The sequence below is a fragment of the Prunus dulcis genome, chromosome 3 (assembly GCF_902201215.1).
Source record: "Prunus dulcis chromosome 3, ALMONDv2, whole genome shotgun sequence".
NCBI classification, from domain to species: Eukaryota; Viridiplantae; Streptophyta; class Magnoliopsida; order Rosales; family Rosaceae; genus Prunus; species Prunus dulcis.
In genome coordinates, this window is record NC_047652.1 from 21,543,440 (window position 1) to 21,564,468 (window position 21,029).

Below are 21,029 nucleotides of genomic sequence, written 5' to 3' on the forward strand. Positions count from 1 at the left end.
ACAAGAAGGTTTTCTATTCTGCCCAATTAACCTAACCCACATACGTAATTTTCATATCGATTTTAAGTATAAAAATTATATGTAACTTGGTTTATTAGCTCGCATAAATATATGTAATTGTGTGCATTATTAAGAGTCATCATCAGCATGGGTCCGTCCCCTTAATTTTCCTTTTTTCATATGGCTTGAAATTCAATCCAACATTTTCTGATTTTCCAAGCAAAGTCGAGTCTTGATTTCGAAGTTTTCCTCTTCACAGTTTAACAAGAGTTGTCCATATGTCCTCCTGTTTTGCTCTTGATGATGACACTAATGCACATGAACCTAAAATATATATATTTATCAGTCAAAGAAATGAGATTGTGCAACTTCGTAATTATGTGGTACCGGGTTACCAAAAGGTCCGAATCCGAAACAATAAAATGTTACCATTGATTAGCGGAGCACATTACTCCTCCACCGAAGGTTGCTGCAAGTTGCATTCAATCCAACCCATCATTGCATGTGTGGTAAACGCGTAGAAAGTGCTTTTAAATACCACTAGCAACTACAACGTATAGTTCCATTGTATTGAGAAAATCTCAAAATGGAATTTATAATGTGGATATTGTCTCATTATCGATACTCATGACATTTTAGTAGTATGCGTGAGAAAATCTACCTCCTGATTCCTAACTTGACCAAAAACAAAGTAAAATTTGGGATGTTTTTATTATTTTTGATTTTGGGTAATATTATACTCAACTTCTGGGCTGCATTTTTAAAAAAACCATGACCTTTTCATGGTCATTTTTGTAATTTCACCCTAATAATATGAACCGCGTCCGACATTTAATTTTACAAGACTACCCTCTCTCCTCTACCTGCCATAAGTAAGTCATTTATTTGAGAGCTTCGCATCATCAACCAACTATCGTCCCGGAACCGGCTTGTCCTTTTCATAAATCAGAGGGGTAGATTTGGGACATGTGTTGCGTATTTAAGCAAGACCCATCACGCTCGTCTTCTTCGTACTCGCATTTCTCTCGTTCTTCGAACTTACAGTTGAAAAGGAAGACAAGCAAAGGTACCTCATTAGTTTAGTTCCGACCTTTTCTTAGTTAGATTGTTTTGGTCAGTTTTGAAATCTCCACACCTTGTTTTTCTAGGGACAGGCAAGGAAAATTTTCTGTATCAACTCTGTAAGGACGCCGGGGGAGCTATTTCTGGTAATTCCAAACCACTTATCGATTGTTTCTTTGAATTGGTACATTTTCTTTGAATATACTTAATGGATTTTGTTAACGGCGCTTATAATTCTTCAGATCTAGTGTCATTTTCCTTTGTTTAGTAGTTAAGCTTGAAACTTTTGATTTCATATAATCATTCGTATATGCGTGGATATGGTTTGCACATTGGATATTATATATGGATCCGTTTTATTGATAAATTCTCACATTGAAAATGGAAATTGAGCTACTTGCTCATGGATCTGCTCCAATTCCCTAAGTATGGATTTGAGTTCTGTTGCAATTCCGGGTTGTGCTCTTTCTGATTCTAGATCTACCAGAATTTTTGTAGGTCTAATTTTGTTGTTTATAATCAAGCCTTTGTTTTTGTTTAATCAATTTTTGTTTGGATAATGGGAACAAAGCAATGAAGAAAAGGAGGATTTTTGAAATTGTTTAGGCTAAAGGTCTAGATCTGGGAACCGGGTTTGAAATACAACAATGGCTATATTAGATGATATAGTTGATAGGGGTATATTCTGGATGAGCCATTTTCGTAAATTGGAAGATCAAACAGACTTTCCGTCCTTGAATTGTTCTTTACTGCAACATGAGAGTTTGGTTCAGTGGGTGAATATCAAACTCAATTTCATATGATTTATAGGCAGTGAATACTGAAACAATATCTGAATATGTGGATCGTTTCCATTTTGTTTTGTTTTGTCTTTTCGCGCCCCTGACATGTATTAGCTTAACTATGGGCAGGTTCTAGAGTGAAACAAAAATGGTGAAGATCTGTTGCATTGGTGCTGGATATGTCGGGGGCCCTACAATGGCGGTGATTGCACTCAAGTGTCCATCCGTTCAAGTTGCTGTTGTTGATATCGCTCAAAAAAGGATTGAGGCTTGGAACAGTGACAAGCTTCCCATCTATGAACCTGGCCTTGATGATGTGGTGAAGCAGTGCCGAGGCAAGAACCTCTTCTTCAGCACTGAAGTGGAGAAACACGTTGGCGAAGCTGATATAGTGTTTGTCTCTGTAAACACCCCTACCAAAACTACGGGTCTTGGAGCAGGCAAAGCTGCAGATCTGACATATTGGGAGAGTGCTGCTCGCATGATTGCTGATGTGTCAAAATCTAGCAAAATTGTTGTTGAGAAATCTACAGTCCCAGTCAAAACAGCTGAAGCAATAGAGAAAATTTTGACCCACAATAGCAAGGGAATCAAATTCCAAATCCTCTCAAACCCAGAGTTCCTTGCAGAAGGAACTGCAATCCAAGATCTTTTCAACCCAGACAGGGTCCTCATTGGTGGAAGGGAAACCCCTGAAGGCCAAAAGGCCATCAAAGCATTGAAGGATGTTTATGCTCAGTGGGTTCCTGAAGACCGAATCCTAACCACTAATCTCTGGTCTGCAGAGCTCTCCAAGCTTGCGGCCAATGCATTCTTGGCCCAGAGAATATCGTCTGTCAATGCCATGTCTGCCCTTTGTGAGGCTACTGGGGCCAATGTTATAGAGGTGTCATATGCTGTTGGTAAGGACACTAGGATTGGACCCAAATTTCTTAATGCTAGTGTTGGTTTTGGTGGGTCTTGCTTCCAGAAGGATATCCTGAATCTGGTTTACATCTGCGAATGCAATGGCCTTCCAGAGGTGGCTGAGTACTGGAAACAGGTCATTAAGATCAACGATTATCAGAAGAACCGTTTTGTGAACCGTGTTGTTGCATCCATGTTTAACACAGTGGCAAAGAAGAAGATTGCCATCCTGGGGTTTGCCTTCAAGAAAGATACTGGTGACACAAGGGAGACCCCAGCTATTGATGTGTGCAAGGGGTTGTTGGGTGACAAGGCCGAACTGAGCATATATGACCCGCAAGTTACTGAGGACCAGATTCACAAGGACCTCGCATTGAGCAAGTTTGACTGGGACCATCCTCTTCACCTCCAGCCGATGAGTGCCTCCTCCAGTACTGAGAAGCAAGTTACTGTTGTCGGGGATGCCTACGAAGCAGCAAAGGATGCTCATGGTCTTTGCATTATGACCGAATGGGATGAGTTTAAGACTCTTGATTACAAGAAGATATTCGATAACATGCAGAAACCGGCATTTATATTTGATGGTAGGAATGTTGTTAATGTGGATCAGCTGCGGGAGATTGGGTTTATTGTGTTCTCAATTGGTAAGCCTCTGGATGCATGGCTCAAGGACATGCCTGCTGTGGCATAAAAAAAACTGACGAGGAGTTCAAGTGGCTTGAGGCAGTCAGTTTGATTCTTTGCTATTTTTTTCATGGGGTTTTCTTCTTTCTTGCCACCACATACATAGTGGTCCGGTTTCTGGTATAATTTTTGTTGAACTTAGAGGCTCTTGTTTTGCCTGGCATAAATTTGAAGTCATATATTGTTATATTTCAATTTATTAGAAAACATGATATCATATTTGTTTGGTTCAATCCGCCATCATAAATTAGAATTGTGAAATTCTTGGAGCCATTTGTTTCATGTTCCAATAATATTCTTTGACATGAAAGTCCACTGCTCAAAAGACAAGACAAACACTTAAGACTAGATATGCTACATCAATAGAATGTCGATCTGGTTGTAATACAATTAAAACGAGAACATTTTATGACACTTTACAACTTTTAATACAAGCGATACTGAAAAAGAGAGAATTGAAATTAAAACAGAAGAAAATACTCTTAACCACAAAGCTACAGGCCCCTTGTTACACTTTACCACTTCATAGTTGTAATGTGGTGTTGGTCATGAAAGTGGTTGTACTTGTATTCAATTTTAAAAATGTCTTATTCTATAGTCTTCTGCTTCCCACAACCTTCAGCAAGCAGAGACGGACCCACAGTGGGGTCAATGGGGTCAAACGACCCCATGGACTCCATGGAAACAAGGTAGAAGGTGGCTTTGAAATGGGGTATGACCCCATGAGAGAGGGGATTTGCAGACAAGAGGAAGAAGAAGATGAACAGGGCTCTGTTCTGTTTTTGAAAGAAGCTGGCCAAAATGGCGTCGTTTTGGCCCAGCTTCTAATTTTTTTTTTAAAACAGACTGACCAAAACGGCGTCGTTTTGGACAAAAACGCGCTGGCCAAAACGGCGTCGTTTTGGACCAGACGCGGGAATTTTTTTTTAAAACTCGCTGGCCAAAACGGCGTCGTTTTGGACCAGCGAATTTTTTTAAAAAACCCGCTGGCCAAAACGACGTCGTTTTGGTCCAAGTTTTATGAAAAAAAAACACAAATCAGTTTCCCTTCTTCTTCCTCCCGAATTTTCATTCCAAAACACCTATTTTCTAAACCCTAAAACCTAAATCCCCAATCTCCACCCCCCACAAACCTTTAACCTTCTTCCCCACCAAGCCTTGAAGCCCCAAATCCTCCATTGTCGCCAATATAGCCATTGACTGAGGCCAAGTTTCAACCCGCCATTAAAAACGTCATATCGTTTTTTATCACTTTGAATAAGAACGAAGTGTCGTTGGCAACAATCTGTGGACTAGACGTGGCGAAAAGCTAGTGGCTGCCAAAATTCTTACAATGACGATTTTATGACATTTATCTGACAGAATCTTTCTCGTGCTCATCCAACACATCCAGAATCAGAGGGGCATCCAGCGTAATATGAACTAGATTCTTACCTTTTTAGTAATTCACGTCACCCAAAAGGTTTCTATCCTCGGACTCGGACCACCGAACAAAGCCATAAATGGCTATAAAACCGCTAGCGCCAAAACTTTACTCTATCCCCGATCTTTGTCACTGCGATTCAGATTCCTTCAAATTTCTATCTTCAATCTTCAATTCAAGATTTTATTCGTTCAATTCGCTCATTTATCTACCTATTGATCCCGATTTCATTCGCCGTGTCCCCAATCCAATTCTAGGGTTAGGGTTTTGAAATTTCAGAAAACTTCTCGATCTGAAAAGGTTTTGCCCGATCTGTGAATAAATTGTTTGCCTTTTAGTACTTAACTGTCCGATTCTATCTGGGATCATTCAAAATTTTCCCGATTTATCTGAAAATTAAAGAAATGTTTTGATCTTATGAAATTTCCAATTTGTTATCTCTTTTTAGCTGTATAAATTGGGGATCCACAGTTTACTGCTTGCCCCTGTTTTTCAATCGCTTCTAATTTAGTATTAAAAAAAAAATTTAACCATAGGATTCTAGTATTTTTGGGTTGAGAAGCTGGTTTTTGGGTGCTTTTGTCAATTGCTTGGACGCCAATATTTTCAGGTATGGACCAGCTCCTTTAGCTCAGTAATATAATTGACTTTTTAAAGTTGTATTTTTTTAATAAGACAAAATTAAGCTGGCTTTGTAGCTTAAGTACTACTATAAGGTACTATTGTTTGACTTCATTTTATGCCTGTTTGGGATGTATCTTTTAGTCTCCGCACATAGGTTGCTATATATAAGTTGGTATCAATAAGGAAAAATTGGTTTTTGCAAAAGATGATGCAAGGTATCTGCCATTTCTTTTCCCTTAGAACTTAACATCATATCTTCTGTTTCATAGGAATGTAGGTCACAATCACGTATAAAAGAGAAAAAAGGAAAGAAATGAAAATTGCCTCTTTCCTTTAAATACCTATATTTGTATGTGCGGAATTGTTACTAGAATCATTGCATCTATTTGTTGATTAAGTTGAATCAGCTTTAGAGACACTAAATTTTTTACTGAAGCTGTTTTGATGCTCGTTGTGCTGTAGGTGGTATTCCATGCATTTTGCTGACTGTCTGTCTTACCTGATATGGTTGTTTCTTTAAGTTTAGTGTCTATATTTATTGGAAAGGTATTAAGCCTATTATGTTTTGATTGTTATATAGTGATATTGTATTTAGTTTTGATTAAGATGAGTCATCCAGAAGGATTAGTTTCCTGAAGATTGTTATTTTCTTCTCGTATCTAAGATCTTTAATTGCTGCTTTCTTCTCTGAATGGGAGGTTTGGATGTCTAAGTCCCATATTGCGTATTCAATGCACCACTTCAAATGTGGCTTCACTTTGCAGGGCAAAATGATTAACAAACGGCCTTTTGGTGGTGAGGATTCTTATGAGGTTGCTTGTAAGCACCCAAGACAATTGGAACATTCTAATGAGGATATTTTTCCTTTTAATGGTGCTCCCCAGAAATTTCAAATTTCAGGTATCAAATAGTTGGATGGTCATTAATAAGTTGGTTCTCAAGTTGTGCATATAATGATTTGTCTGGATCTTTGGAAGGTGTAAAGGCATAAAACCTGCACCATGGATCTTTAAATGTTATTTAAAGCTGTGTATGTTAATCCGGACCAATAAGTTAATCTGACCTTCTAAAAGAAATAATGGCATCAGTTTTTTCTTTTACCCTGATGTAAGTTAGTATGATGTTTAATGCATGGTTGTTTATAAACATAGTATAATATGTAGAATTCAGTTTGATCTTATAGCTGATTTAATTACAATATGAAGATGGTGAAGGTGATGGTGATGGTGATGGGAGTTTTAGTAAATGTCCAGATGAAGGAAGGTTTGCAAGTGTCTTGGGAACTTCAGTCTCAAATGACACCTACAAAGAACTTGAAACTGGTGCTTCTGGAAGCTTTGCCCGGTTTTTGTGGTCCAACAGCAGCATTATTGAAGCTAATGTAAGACCTGAGGCAGCATCTCATCTATCATTATTCCCAGAATTTTTTGCACCTGTAAACCAATGGAGGGCTTTACTTCATTCTGACAAGATCTGCTCATCTCCTGTTGATTATCCTCCTCGAAAGCTAGTTTCTATTGGTGCTCAGCATCAAGCTCATGTTCCAGTATGGGGCTTTGAGGGTTCACACGCTTCAGTTCATCTAGAGAAATTGGATCCTCAACATGAGCCTTCATGTACTTCCAGTCAGGATCTTGTTCTCGACGTTAACGAGGAGAAGCTGATGGGCACCCGTGTCATTTCTATGCCTGACCTTGAAGCATCTGCAGCAAACTATTTCTCTGAAGATGTGGGAGCTAGAAGCAACTGTAAGTGTGGTGATGCAGGTTCTGTTAGATGTGTGAGACAACATGTCATGGAAACAAGAGAGAAACTAAAAGAAGACCTTGGAGAGCACCTATTTGAAGAGTTGGGATTTTATGAAATGGGAGAGGGGGTTGCAGATAAATGGACTAAAGAGGAAGAGCATGCCTTCCATGATGTTGTCCTCTCTAACCCTGTATCATTGGGTAAGAACTTCTGGCACCACCTCTCCGTGGCTTTTCCTTCCCGAACACATAAAGACCTTGTCAGCTATTATTTTAATGTTTTCATGCTCCGTAAACGGACTGAGCAGAATAGGTTTGACCCTCTAAACATTGACAGTGACGATGATGAGTGGCAAAAAAGTGAACTTGGAACCGTAGAGGATGATGAAGACTCTGGGGTGGAATCTCCTGTCAATCTAGATGCTTCTGCCTATAATCAGGAAGAACACTTAGAGGGTTGCTATGAACACATTGAGGATGCATATGACGTAGATGGTTGTAGAGATGGCAACGATGTGGTTGATTGCATTTTAATGAAGGACAAGGACGGGGGTGATATAGATGATGGCTCAGGAGCTCATGTTGGGAGTTCCCCTGGTGATTCTGGTGGTACCGAAACTCAGATTTTGGACAAGATTGCTAGCAATAACAGAGAGCATTATGATATTCAAGATGATTCTTGCACATCATATGAGTATCAGCGAGACAGTTGAATTCTTTTGTCCTCTTATTGACAGAAATGGTTCAAGAGACTGCAGTGTAGAATGACGTGATCCTTTTCTGAGTAAGTACAATAAGCATCGTGACTGACCTATGAGCTTTTGAATGATAAAGTTCAAGAAGAAGCAAAATAAGGATGATAAGGTGGCAAGGGGCAGAGATGAACTACACTAAGATTACTAATTCCCAGTACTGTTGTTCCATTGAAGCCAGCTTTGGGCTGTATGAACTCTTTAAATCCTCCTTTCAGGATTTGGGGAACCCTGAAGGAGGATTTTCAAATGGACGATAGATTATTAACCCTTCAAAGATGCAAGTAGTTTTCTTTCAATTTTTTCACTTCTTGGAAGAAGGCAGCTACAGACGTAGATTTTTAGTGCATGATGGATGTCCATGGGTTAGTCAAAGGGACGGCCATGGTCGATGGACTTTTTCTTCAGTGAACAGGGTGCAATTTCTTTACCTGTGGGACATAGATCCTGTTTTTTTTCTTGTGAGGATGAGATGTGAGAATGTGAAAGTTTTCATTGGAAATGAATCAAATCAGCAGTTTGTTATCAAAAATTTCACTGTATCTTTTTGGTAGTGTTGCATTTGTCTAAGGTTCATTCACATTGTTTCTTTACCCTCAAGTTTTATATTTTGTTTTTGTTTTCAAAGACTAAATGCTGAGCATTCTTCTGTGTACTCATCAAAACATGGGACTGGGGGTGGTTGAAAACAAGGAAATGGCTGTGGGTGAAAACAAGGGAAGGCCAGGCATTTCCTTGCAAATTATGTCATAGCCAAGCATCAACTTGTGCTCTTTGTTGTTATGCTAACTTCTTTCTGGTTGTTGATGCTTCTATTCATCATTTTTTAAAGGTTGAATGTGGATTACAATTGGAATTATGAGCCCACAGCATCAATATTTTATTTAGAACATATTAAATTATCCTTTTCCCCAGTACTCTCTCCCCTTATTTTGTAAGACCCTTTTCAATCCTTTGCTTTTATTTGTTTTCAACATAAAGCATTTAAATGGTAAATTAAATACTCTTTTTCTAGTAAGCTTCTTATGTAACTTGCATCAATCCCAAACGCGAACGGTTGCTGGATGGTGACCAATCATTAATATTCTGCCCTGCTAACATAGTTAAGGGTGATGAAAACCACACAAAAATAATCTGCAAACCACCTGCAGAGTTAAAATAACATTCTTAGCATCTATTCTATGGTAATATAAAATAGTTCTGGCAGATCAAACAAGAGACGAAACTTCTTAAACTAACATCATGACCAAAGAAATACAAACAAACTTATACAATTAACTAAGTACATGTGTTTTTTTTTTTTCTTGGTGTACTTATTTTGTAACAAATAAGAAATTACTAGTCTTACGCATTTTTGACATTTAGAGGCCAAAGCTAGGATTGTCAAAATTGGTTAAATGTCAAACTCATGTTGACGTGGCTGAATGATTAACTTATGCATGTTTTTTGTACTTAATTAAAAGATAAAATTGTCAACAGAGTCTAATCCAGTGAAGAAAGATCTTGACTTGCAGATTAGAAATTTCAGGTTCGAATTCTCATAGCATTTTAGTTGTGTGCGTATATGATAAACCCTCATTCTATATAGTTTAGACTATCACTTGTACTAAAAATATATATAATTAAACATCCACCTAGGTACACCTGTCCAATTCACAGTGCACTTGAGTGTACTTTTAACATGCTAAGCTCTTCTCTAAGTTCGGAGACAACTAAAGAAAAACACTTGGCCGCTGGAGCCTCCTCGAACCTGTCCCTTGTGTGGGGTTTTGCTTAGGAGCAGGACAAACCAAAACAAAAAGAACGTATGATTAAAGTCGCATTTGAATTCAGACAATTCAACATGCTCTGCTCATACCTAATGGCAGATAGCTCAGTTCCATTTTTAGTTCATAAATTACTCATTTTTCCAGCAACAGTAATGGGAAATGTGAATTTGACATGAAAGTAGAATGCCTACCCAATTCTTGAGGCTTGAGCCCCAAGCAACACCATAAATGACTGTTTTTTACTTAGCTCACTGAATTTTGTAAGGCACTCTGTAAGTTGTGCTCAATAATATTAATAAATTGTGCTAAGCAAAAAAAGAATAATTTCTGTAATAAATTAGAAATCCAAATCCATCCAATTTACTACGATAAGGTCCCTGTGAAAAAAAGAAACAATCTTTCATATATTAATTAGAGAAATGCCAAAACGAGAGTTTTAGTGCTAGCGAGTTGGTGGCTTCATGTACACAAGAAAGTGGGACAAAAGTCGGAGTCTGGGATTATATCTTTGCTTTCATGCAAGGATTTCTTTTCCCTTTTTTCTGCTTCCAAATAAGGCAAAGGCTAAATTTGGAGAGAGAAAATATTAGTACCAGAAAGTGATCCTCATCCCGTCTCTCTCTCTCTCTCTCTCTCTCTTTTTCATTCTTTCGTTGTGTTATTTCTTGCCCGCTACTGGCAAAGCAGTGGTCAGTGCCTCAGTGGTCACATAACCAATGTGCTTCAGTTAGATATATTGCTTTGCTTCTTCGCTTGCTTGCATACATTTCAAGCTCCCAAGAGATCACAGAGAGAAAAAAGACCCCTTTTGCTTTGGGACCCAGATCTTGTTCTTGCACACCAATTCTGCGAAACCCAAATTGCTTGTTCTCCGATCACTTTGAAAAAGCAAGAAAGCCTCATGATTGTGGTATAATCGTTTAGTCCTTGGTGTTCTCTGATCTGGGTTTTTTGTGTTCCTCTGTTTCTTGAGCATTCTTTTGTTATTTTTTTTCTTGGAATGCGGTGGAAAGATTTAAACTTTCTTGGGAAATTGGGCTTATTCTTGGTTTTGGGATCTGGGTTTGTTTGCTTTTTTAGTTGGGTTGAGTAGTGGTAGGATGGAGCATAGATGTAAGCTCTGCAACAAGACTTTCTCGAGTGGCAAAGTCTTGGGAGGTCACATGAGAGGCCATGGAACAAAGAATTCGGCTAAAGCAGAGAAAAAGCTCAAAGTGAGCAACGTGGATTTTGAAGGTGATGACGATGAGCATGCTGGTTATGGCCTAAGAGTGAACCCCAAAAAGTCATGGAAATTTTCTGGCTCAAAGGTTCAAGCTTCTGAGAAAGAAAGCCTCTGCAAGGTCTGTGGAAAAAGGTTTGATTCAATGAAAGCTATGTTTGGTCACATGAGGCATCACTCGAGCAGAGAAAGGAAGGAGACTCAGTGTTGCAAAGATTGCGGTAAAGCATTTGAGTCATTGAGAGCTCTAACTGCTCATACCAAAATTCACTCAAAAAGGCTCAGGACCTCTGATGGATCGCAGAGCCTTTCAAGCGAGAAGCTTTTTGTGGATTTCCAATACAGCACTGAGACCATGGGGCTGATCCGGAGGAAAAGATCAAAAAGATTAAGGTACAAGATCACTCCAAATTCTTCTTTTTCTGGTATGAATGAATCTGAATTTGGCCAAGAACTAGTAGATGGGGCTATTTGCTTGATGATCATCTCCAGAGGTGGAAGCAATTGGGGTCGAATTAGTTCAGTAACTGAGTCTTCAGATAACAATTCGTTGTCCTTGGAGGTTCAATCGCCAGTCCAAAAGAATCGGATCATGGGAAATAGCGGTGGCATTTCTGTTTGTAATGATACTGGGAACAAAATATTTGAATTTGGTGAAAATGATTCTGGGTTTGCAAGTGACGAGGAAAAGACTGGAAAATTGGAAGTTCCTATTGACAGGTTTTACAGGGGTGCAGAGTGCAAAAGGCCTAAACTAGATGAGGATTCTGCATTTGTGGGGTATGATGCTGAGATTGAGAAGGAAAGTCATGGAGAGATGGAAGCCATCCTCACTGAAGTCACTGAAGTGGAATTGGATGTGGATATTATAGAGGAAGAAGAGCTGGATGTAACTAAATTGGGCTCCATGAAGTCTGGTATGAAGGCTTGTGATTCTGGCAATAACATGTTATATGGTACTGAATCTGAAATCTTTGCTGATTCTGGGAAGAAAAGAGAACACAAGTGCAGGACTTGCAAGAAGCTTTTCCGCTCTCATCAGGCACTTGGAGGCCACCAACGAGTTCATAAAGCAACTAACAACTGTTCTGGAGAGAAGATTGAGGACTCTGAAGATAAAATTCAGATTAACAAGCTTTCTAAGATTGAGTACAGTTGCAAGCTTGCCAAGCTTGAATGTACTGATAATTCAGAGGAGCAGGAGATGGAAAGAGCAACTGTGACTGGTTTTGAAAGTAAGGTTCACAGGTGCTCCATCTGCTTAAAGGTGTTTGCAACAGGCCAAGCTTTGGGTGGTCACAAGAGAGTTCATTTTGGTAAAGATTCTGAGACAGGAACAGAACAGACCAGAGCACTGAAGCAGCAGATTTCTGAAATCTGCGATGTCTTTGAACTAAGTCAACCAGTCAAACTTGAGGAAGAGAATGGTGATGTTGAATTCAAGTCCTGGTGGCTTGGAAATGAACATAAACGCGAGCTACTGGTGGGTCTCATGCCCAACTAAGAAGTGATTCCATACATGGCTCTGTGGAAGTTTTTAGTGGCATTTGTTAGGATAGAGAGGGATAGAGAGGCAAAAGCTTCTCTCTGCTGCTTATGGCTTATAGGTGGCAACCCAGAAGTTTTTTGTCCCCAATTCTGGGATTTTTCCTTTTTCATGTAGAAATACATTCATATAGTTCCAAACTTGTAGCTCAATGATACATATTTGGAACATTCTTGCCTTAATATGAATTTTTTCGTCCTCTTGAACTGTAACTTGCAAAATATCAGTATACAGAAACAGATTAGCAAAACTCTTACGTTCTTCTTTTGCTTTTAAATCGTTAAATTTCAACGGAACACCCAATCTTAGGGGCCATTTTCTGCCACAGTGATTTAGCCACTGTGCAGATGCTGCAAAGATGATCGAAAATGAAGCCCGAAGTGTGAAAAATTGTGGTTGAATATATAGGATGATACGTACGCATTGTTTACTTCTTTACCTCTATGTATCAATCTTCTTTTACAAATAAGCTACAGATACCTTTGCCTTGACCCAAAAGAAACCAGTCCCAACTTTAAATTTGTTCTTTTTGTAAAATTTTGAAATGCATTTAAACTGAAAATCTAGTTAAATCTTACATGCTAGATGCCCTAACTTGGCAAGCCTTATGAACTCTTAGCTCTTTATTGATGTTTTTATTAGGTGGCTCAGGCTGATGAGGAGTAATTTACCCCACTTGCATTCATTCATATGCACACAGAGGAATTGAATATCATGTGAGTGTAGATGGGATCACTTGAATCTGTGCTCTGGCCATGTGCTTGGAATGCCTTGTAAAACATTATATATAAGATGTGATGTGTCTCTCTATTTGCCATAATTCATTACAATTTTACAAAAACCAATGTGCAAAAGGCAAGATCTATCCATGCCCTTACAGCTCAGTGACAGTGTTGTTCATTTTCTTCTGCTCAGACAATTTGGTCTGGCCAAGGAAATTGGAGTCTCCCACCATGGCATTTCAATCATATCATAGTCATTCTTTCTCAAAAAAAAAAATTTCGAAAAAAAAGGGTCCTTGTAAATGGGCTTGAAACCTTATAGCAGCAACCACACTATCAGCTCCAAACATATAACAGAACCTTACAAGCCCATAGCCTGCCAGTAACTCAGTGGCCCATTAATTCCTAGATTAATCCCATCACTTGCACATTGCAGTAAAAATTCAATTACTGGGAGTTGTAAACTTGCGAGGTAAATTTACAGAAGAAAACAGAGAAATGTCTCTGTTTTTCTCTTTGTTTGAGCTGAGAGCGAATTTGTTACGGTTCCAAACTGAAACTAACCCTTATTTATTTCACATCAAATGCATTGCAGGGTTTGTGTTGTATAATTCATTTTATTGTTCGTTTTATAATTGATCGATCAAGTTGACTATTTGAGATCTAAAAGAAAGAAAAACAGAAAGATTAGAAATCTCAGCTAAAGTATGGTGCTGCTTATTTGGGGCAACCACCCTTTGTTCCCAGCATCTACTATACATACGAGATGGTGCTTTAATATGGGATAAGTTGACCACCCTTTTTTTGCCTTCGGGGCATATACTATAGTAATGTAGCAACCAAGCGCTACCCTTTATTCTAAGCATTTACCTTTACACGAGAAAGAGAGAACGATGTTTGCATAGCAACCGAAAGCCGAGGGCCACCATCACGACCAAGAGGCAAGGCCGTCTTTGCTCACAAGGAGAAACTTCTATGGCAATTCGACAGGGTTAATGTTCCATATGTCTTCGGCATATTCGTGAATGGTTCTGTCACTGCTAAACTTGTATGAGCCTGCTGTGTTCAGGATTGACATTCTTGTCCATCTCTGCCCCAAACAACAGTTAAAAACATTAGGCACAAACTAACAAAGTCTCAACATCGAGTAGACGTGTAACAACAACCAAGGGCATCCCTAGCTCACCTTTTGGTCCCTATATGCCTCATCAACCTTCTCTTGGCATTCTATATAACTGGGAAAGTCTTTGCCCACAAGGAAATAATCTGCACGGCCAAATCCTTCATTTTCTTCCAAGGATCCAATCAGTTCATCATAATTGAACGACCCAAAAACACCACTTCTGATAAATTCCTTCACTTCTTCAAAACGTGGGTCTGGAACGAACTGCATCAAAGAGAGAATAGGTCAAAATCCCATGAGACAATGAGTAGATAAAGAAATAAATGATTATTTGTTAACTCTGCCGAATTTCTTCTAAGGCAGAAACATTTTCACTGGATTTATTTCTATAAGGAAAACGAGAACAAAGTAACAATTTGGTTATTAAGACAAACCTTCCCCTCAGCTCTTTCTTTTCTCAGCCCAGCAATCTCATGAGCTTTAGCACCAAACAGGAAGAAGTTGTCTGCTCCAACCTCTTCTCTTATTTCAACATTGGCACCATCCAGAGTCCCAATTAGGACGCAGCCATTCATTGCAAACTTCATGTTGCTGGTTCCACTGGCCTCCATCCCAGCAGTACTACAAAGAATAATAATAAATTTGTTAAAAAGGCCCAGATAACAAAGGGGCCAGGGGTTCATAGTCAGCAGCATGAACTCTTCCTCTAACACAGATATTACCACAACTGTTTCAACAATCATTCTTAGTGCTCAGAGTTTGCATAGGCAGACAATGATAGACGTAGTGATTAACACAGGCATGTTCATGTCCAAAAAGAGTAACACAGGCATGTAAGTATGCTTTTCCATTACCACTCACAGACAGAAAAATTATGTGAACAGAAAAATGAATCATATTAAGAATGAAGCTGAATTACCTGATGTGCTGTGAGAGCTCACTTGCAGGAATTAACAATTCAGCAACACTGACATTGTAATCAGGAACGAAGACTACCTACAATCAATGATCTAGTGGTTCAGTAATTCAAATGAACTCACAGCAAATCAAAACACACACATGTAAGAAATTTTTTGAGTTCTTTCACAAAGCCAACTTATATTAAGTGTAAGTCAATGAAGTATGCAAAATCAATTATTTTTATCAAGATATCCATACCTTCAATAGATCACCTATGCCAGGATCACGATTTATAGTTGCCGCAACATCTGTGATAAATTTCACAATTCTCTTGGCTTGCACATACGTGGAAAATGCTTTTCCTCCAAACATACAAACACGTGGAACAAACTTTGCTTTCCTTCCTGAAGCACTCATTTCTTTCATTTTCTTGTAGCGGTAAACAATTCCAAAAATATTCAAAAGTTGTCTCTTGTATTCATGAATGCGCTTCACCTGAACAGAGACATTCCAATTTACAGAAAAACACAAGGAATCCTACTAGAATTTGGAAAACTAGAGAATCTAGGAAACTAATAAATTTAGGTCCTACGCGTCCTGCATCATTTTGTCTACCGAAAAAACATAAAGTTGACAGGTCAACAGCTATGCTTTGCAAGTCCCTAATCTTAGTACAGGGGATTATTCAGCAACAAACTAGTTCTCAATATTGACTATTACAAGTTTACAACCCATCACGGAATTCAACATGACCAACTTTTCCCTTTCAGAGAAGAATTCTCTTCGCCATTGCCTGATGCTAAAATATTATTTAAAACTCCAAGCTTAGCAGCCATCTGTATACCAAGAAATAAATTTAAACGCAGGGAGAGTACCTGTACATCAAACATTGCATCGGGGCTGACAGAATATCCTGTTCTTTCTTTGATCAATGATACAACTTTCAACTTGTTGCTTCTTTTTGCTTCCCTCCATTGGGTTTGGAGATCATTATTATCTGCAAACTATCATAAAACCAAATAACTCCAGTAAGTATATAACTATAACATAGGTGCTGCGCAAAGTTATATAAAAGTAAACATAACTCTAAATGGATCATTCATATGACTTTTACCTTTCGTAATTCTGCCAGATTTTCAGTATTTAAGACCCAGTCTTCTGTGCCAATCCACTTGGTTATAATTTTACTCAAATCTGGATTGCAGAAGCGAATCCATCTTCTTGGTGTCACCCCATTTGTTTTGTTTTGAAATTTCTTAGGCCACAACTGCCAAATTTAAAGATTCAAGATTAATGATAAGATCAAGTTTCAAAATTTCAAAGAGCCTATCTTTACTAAAATTATTGAGGCTTACCTTAAAAAATGAGTTGAATACTTCATCTTTTACTATTTCACTGTGTATTTCAGCAACACCATTTACTGCATGACCACCCACAACACAGAGATTTGCCATGCGTACTAACTTTGGCGGCGGTTCCACCACCACCTTTTTCTTTTTTACCTCATCGCATTTCTTCTCAGGTCCATTTTCTTCATCAACAGATTCGTCTTCTTCATCAACAGACTCATCTTCTTCATCAACAGATTCATTTTCTTCATCAACAGATTCATCCTCTTCTTCTTCTTCTTTTGAATCTTCAAGTTCTTCACTGGGAACAACAACAGAGCTTTCTTTGGGTTTAACAAATAGATCTGCAAATGTGGCAGGCAAATCAACATTTTCTAATATTCTCATCTCCTTCAGTTTCTTCTCTAATAAATCTTTATCTGCTGTACCATACTCCAAGATTATGGTGTTAATGAGCTGCAGAATATGCAAATGTAAACAATCAGTATGCATAGAAACAGGTAAGAATGATTTAATTTTATATATATATTCAAGCATTACCTCCTCATCTATCATTTCTATAATCTCAACATGTCGAGGAAGCAGTTTCTGCATAAGTTCTAAACTCCATTTCTCCAATGCCTCAGGTAGAACAGTATGGTTTGTATATGCAACCGTTCTAGCACACAGATGGCAGGATGTGAGGGAAAAGAAGTTGCTACCATAGAGCATGTACTAAGAATAGGTATCCTTAACGAACAAATAACATTATACATGGGGCAAACAACTCCTTGACAAATATGACGAACATATGAACAATTTCCTTCTTTTTTTTGGGATAAAGATGGAAAGGTTATTGGACGAACAAAAGCATAAAAAGAAACCAAATTCCAGACTACTTATGTGCATGGAAACCCAAAGTCAATTGAATAGGGCTACATGTGAAAAGATGTTCATGCGTATGCATGTATGCATGATACCACAACTACTTGACTCCCCAATAACATTCAGGAAAAGAAAAAGGAAAAAGATGCTCTCCACTAGTAACAAGCAAGAGTCTCTTGCTCGTATTATCATGTTCCAACTATTCTCACAGTAAAATTTAAGTTGCCTCTGATTTCCCCTTTTGTTCATACACTACAAATAGTCCTACATAATCAACCAATAAATTCCCATAAAAGGAGTTACCTTTGAGTAATATTCCAGGCCTCCTTCCAGCTCAAACGCTTCAAATCAATCAAAATTCTCATCAGTTCAGGAATGCAGAGAGTTGGATGAGTATCATTCATCTGCACTGCGACCTTCTCGGGGAACTCTTCCCATTTGATATTTGGTCCAGATCTTCTCTCAAAACGTTCAACAATATCTTGGAGAGAAGCAGAACATAAAGTATATTGTTGCTTCAAACGAAGTGTCTTGCCCTCCACTGATTCATCCCCAGGATAAAGTACATAGCAAATCTGTTAACCATTAAATAAAATGCTACTTACCAATTCAATTATATGTGGGCACAATAACAACATAACAAAAACAACATTTGAAAGCAGGCAATTACTGGTCACTAAAAATATCCCTAATAGGTAGAGAGTACCACGTGGAACAAATATATAATAAAGATCGCTTCTTTTAAAAAATGCAGTTAGCATCCTCCTCACCGAGGAACTAGTAAAAGAAAAAGAAGACGAAACAGATAAAACCTGAAATCTGTATTTGCTGATTAAATCGACAAAGTGCAGGGGTGGTGAAAGCCAAATTCATTTCAAGAAACATTTATGAAATCATGAGCACACAGACAAGCCTGTTTGGTACAGTGAAGAGGGAAACTGGAAAAGGAAATAAAAAAGGAAAAGAAAAGGAGCCCTGCATAATGTACAAACCTTTTCAGCATTTGCTAAAGCTTCAGATGCTTTAGTGTGCTCTCCAGAATTAAAAGCATATAAATCAAAATCCTGTGATGAAGCTTTCGTTGACCAAAGCCGCAAGTTGATCGTGGTTTTAGTTTTATATCCTGGTATTGGAACATCATAAGCAACAGCATCTATGTCTTCTCCTCCAATCCAATGTCGTTTTCCATCAGATCCAGAAACAACCTTGCCATAAAATTTTACAGGATAGGAGACATCATTTCTCACAATTTCCCAGGGATTCCCCAGCTGCAAGAGTCAGCAACTAATAAGACATGATTTTTCCAAAAACCTATACAGACAATGAAGCAATTGAGACAGAGAGTTTGCATACCTCAAGCCAATCCTCAGCAACTTCTTCTTGACCATCTTTAGTAATTCGTTGTTTAAATAAGCCATACTTGTATCTAAGTCCATAACCCCATGCTGGATAATTTAAAGTTGCCAAAGAGTCCAGGAAGCAAGAGGCAAGGCGTCCAAGACCTCCATTTCCAAGTGCAGCATCTGGTTCCTGTAATCAATCATCTATATAAATTGGTTGCACCAACACACAAACACAAAGCTTACTGCTTTACAAAGTGCATCTAAAGTTGTCAGGAAAAAGACCATTCTCTGGCAAGAGGAAAAAAAAGAAGAAAAAGATCCTCCCTTGAAACTTCCAAATCTGTCTAAATGGTATTCACAATGACGTAGATTTTATTACTGTCTTCTTCTAGGCAGTTGTCATGCTAGTCTTGTTGAAGAAAAGTTTTCATTTTTTAGGCATCTTGTCCATATATTATCTCATTCTGATAGTTACAGAGCCTCTTGCTAAAGCTCCAGCATTCCCTTTTTTCTCATTAGAATTGCAATTTATATGAGGTAAGAGATGTACACAATTATGCAAAACTAACATGAATGTCCATAACCAAATTTTAAAAGGTAAAAACTAGCTGGAAGCTCACCTGGCAAGCAACATTTTCTAATTTGTGTCCAAGCTTGCTTAAAGCCTCTGCATATGCACCATCTAGCTCTAAATTACCAATTGCATTTAGCAGCGCTCTACCCTACAAAACAGGACATCATGAACTGAAGCATCTGCAAGCTACATAGGTCACAGAAATGTACATCCACGCTCGTGGGAGCCAATATAGGAGATTCATGACAAACCTGTAGAAATTCCATTGACAAATAATATGCCTGCTTTGCATTCAACTTTTCATAATAAGCATATGTTGCATTCCAGTTAATGATGAGTGCATCACGAACACTTTGTGCAGTTGCAAAGAAGGCCTTTGGAAGCTCAAATCTCTCTGGAGAAAACGATGCGGTGAACTCTGCATGGTATTTGATACTTGAAGCGATGGATGCAGCATCGGGTATGAATGAGCTGAGTATGGAGGAATCTTCAAAGTAAAAAGTAAAAAGTTACAAAATTAACTACAATATAATATTTTCGGAATTACTACATCAAAACATAAGAAAGTAAGGAGCAAATCTCTCTCTATATATATCTCAGATATAGAGAATTTGAAAGGGATTATCCTATATTGGTGTATCAATTCAAGATAGCAGAAAAGCCAGCTTAACCAGATGATTTTCAGGTTTTCAGCTATCTACTTGGCAAACCCCATTTCCAAAAACTCCTAAACGGTAGAGTTTGATCGGAACTGGATAGTGGATTGTCATCAGATAAATTGCATGGATTTTCTTCATACATTTTCCTGTATATTGATCCATCAGATTGGTGAGTTCCAATCCTTTTCTGAAACTAACAAAGTAAAATGTGATCGAGGAGCTCATAAAGTTAAAGCATGCGTTTTTATGTATATTAAAGAACAGGGTGTGTAAGGAAACAAGAAGATGAGAACCTTGTTCGACGATCGGATCCTTCAGCTTCTGGGAAGACTCATTCGACGCGTTCTTCACCGAAAATGAAAACGACCTCCTCTGGTTCAAGTTCCTCCTCGTGAACAAAAGCTTTGATTTGTTCTTTCTGGAACTGAAATCGATCAATTTAGATTGAGATTTGCATTGCCAAACTGTCTCTGCTCCACCCCGAGTTGCAGCAAATTGGGAAGCTGCCATTGCTCTAATACTCTCTGTCTCTCTCTCTCTCTCTCTCTCTCTCCCTCTCTCACAGTATGATACTGAGTCTCTGAGTCACTGAGTCAGTGACACTCGTTCGTTTGTGAAGGTGATGCGGATACTGAGAGAGATCGTATCTGCCTTCTTATCTCCTTTCACGAGCTCACTGTCACTACAATCAAAAAGTCCATTTCAAATAAATGGATCCAAGCATGGGCCCCACCCGGTTTCTATTTGATCGTTACATGCACTTTCCACTTCTAATTTCATACGATAATTGAGATTATTTGAGTTAATAAATACTCTGCTTTAAACACCAATTTTGATTTTGCTTACCACATCCACACGCCATGCCTTCATTTGTTGATTACGATGAGTCAACCGTTGACTATTGGGAGCCAGATGAGCGCAACAACATTTGCATGGTTTTATGTTGCAGTGGATCTCTCTCTACTATAAATTTTCTT

The 21,029-nt window shown here is 38.4% G+C and overlaps 4 protein-coding genes across 7 annotated transcripts; 3 read left to right on the forward strand and 1 right to left on the reverse strand.

Annotated features, from left to right (window-relative positions):
• Positions 1 to 904: 904 nt before the first annotated feature.
• LOC117621449 (UDP-glucose 6-dehydrogenase 1-like) lies at positions 905 to 3,707 on the forward strand. Of its 2 annotated transcripts, none has more exons than XM_034351931.1 (3): positions 905 to 1,066; positions 1,149 to 1,208; positions 1,974 to 3,707. In XM_034351931.1, exon 3 carries the CDS (start codon positions 1,993 to 1,995, stop codon positions 3,439 to 3,441), a length of 1,449 nt encoding a protein of 482 aa, XP_034207822.1. In that variant the 5' UTR covers positions 905 to 1,066; positions 1,149 to 1,208; positions 1,974 to 1,992; the 3' UTR covers positions 3,442 to 3,707. The 2 variants fall into 2 exon arrangements, with proteins under 2 accessions (XP_034207822.1, XP_034207823.1); XM_034351932.1 differs by having other exon boundaries at positions 1,155 to 1,208.
• A 1,150-nt stretch (positions 3,708 to 4,857) lies between these two features.
• On the forward strand, positions 4,858 to 8,764 carry LOC117622985. 3 transcript variants are annotated; one of them, XM_034353808.1, is made up of 3 exons: positions 4,858 to 5,467; positions 6,246 to 6,381; positions 6,687 to 8,764. In XM_034353808.1, the coding sequence occupies exons 2-3, from the start codon at positions 6,252 to 6,254 to the stop codon at positions 7,940 to 7,942; spliced, it is 1,386 nt and encodes a 461-aa protein (XP_034209699.1). In that variant the 5' UTR covers positions 4,858 to 5,467; positions 6,246 to 6,251; the 3' UTR covers positions 7,943 to 8,764. The 3 variants fall into 3 exon arrangements, with proteins under 3 accessions (XP_034209699.1, XP_034209698.1, XP_034209696.1); XM_034353807.1 differs by lacking the exon at positions 4,858 to 5,467 and having other exon boundaries at positions 5,493 to 6,381; positions 6,696 to 8,764; XM_034353805.1 differs by lacking the exon at positions 4,858 to 5,467 and having other exon boundaries at positions 5,495 to 6,381.
• A 1,755-nt stretch (positions 8,765 to 10,519) lies between these two features.
• On the forward strand, positions 10,520 to 12,636 carry LOC117622820. Its single transcript, XM_034353598.1, has one exon. It carries the CDS (start codon positions 10,851 to 10,853, stop codon positions 12,474 to 12,476), a length of 1,626 nt encoding a protein of 541 aa, XP_034209489.1. The 5' UTR covers positions 10,520 to 10,850; the 3' UTR covers positions 12,477 to 12,636.
• Positions 12,637 to 13,904: 1,268 nt separating this feature from the next.
• On the reverse strand, positions 13,905 to 20,562 carry LOC117621367 (alpha-1,4 glucan phosphorylase L isozyme, chloroplastic/amyloplastic). The gene is made up of 15 exons (XM_034351800.1): positions 20,346 to 20,562; positions 19,645 to 19,880; positions 19,440 to 19,541; positions 18,830 to 19,006; positions 18,469 to 18,744; positions 17,780 to 18,051; positions 17,153 to 17,270; positions 16,619 to 17,068; positions 16,378 to 16,530; positions 16,139 to 16,267; positions 15,522 to 15,758; positions 15,283 to 15,359; positions 14,798 to 14,984; positions 14,427 to 14,627; positions 13,905 to 14,330 (listed from the first exon to the last, which is right to left on the reverse strand). Exons 1-15 carry the CDS (start codon positions 20,560 to 20,562, stop codon positions 14,214 to 14,216), a joined length of 2,949 nt encoding a protein of 982 aa, XP_034207691.1. The 3' UTR covers positions 13,905 to 14,213.
• Between the last annotated feature and the right edge of the window lie 467 nt (positions 20,563 to 21,029).

What these genes read in the sequence shown, in the direction of transcription:
- LOC117621449 (XM_034351931.1), top strand. Translation starts at nt 1,993, where the DNA reads ATGGTGAAGATCTGTTGCATTGGTGCTGGATATGTCGGGGGCCCTACA.
- LOC117622985 (XM_034353805.1), top strand. Translation starts at nt 6,186, where the DNA reads ATGTCTAAGTCCCATATTGCGTATTCAATGCACCACTTCAAATGTGGC. An exon ending in CCAGAAATTTCAAATTTCAG is followed by an intron (nt 6,382 to 6,686) that starts GTATCAAATAGT and finishes TACAATATGAAG; the next exon opens with ATGGTGAAGGTGATGGTGAT.
- LOC117622820 (XM_034353598.1), top strand. Translation starts at nt 10,851, where the DNA reads ATGGAGCATAGATGTAAGCTCTGCAACAAGACTTTCTCGAGTGGCAAA.
- LOC117621367 (XM_034351800.1), bottom strand. Translation starts at nt 20,562, where the DNA reads ATGGCAGCTTCCCAATTTGCTGCAACTCGGGGTGGAGCAGAGACAGTT. An exon ending in TAGAAATGATAGATGAGGAG is followed by an intron (nt 17,069 to 17,152) that starts GTAATGCTTGAA and finishes CATATTCTGCAG; the next exon opens with CTCATTAACACCATAATCTT. An exon ending in AGGCATATAGGGACCAAAAG is followed by an intron (nt 14,331 to 14,426) that starts GTGAGCTAGGGA and finishes TGTTTGGGGCAG; the next exon opens with AGATGGACAAGAATGTCAAT.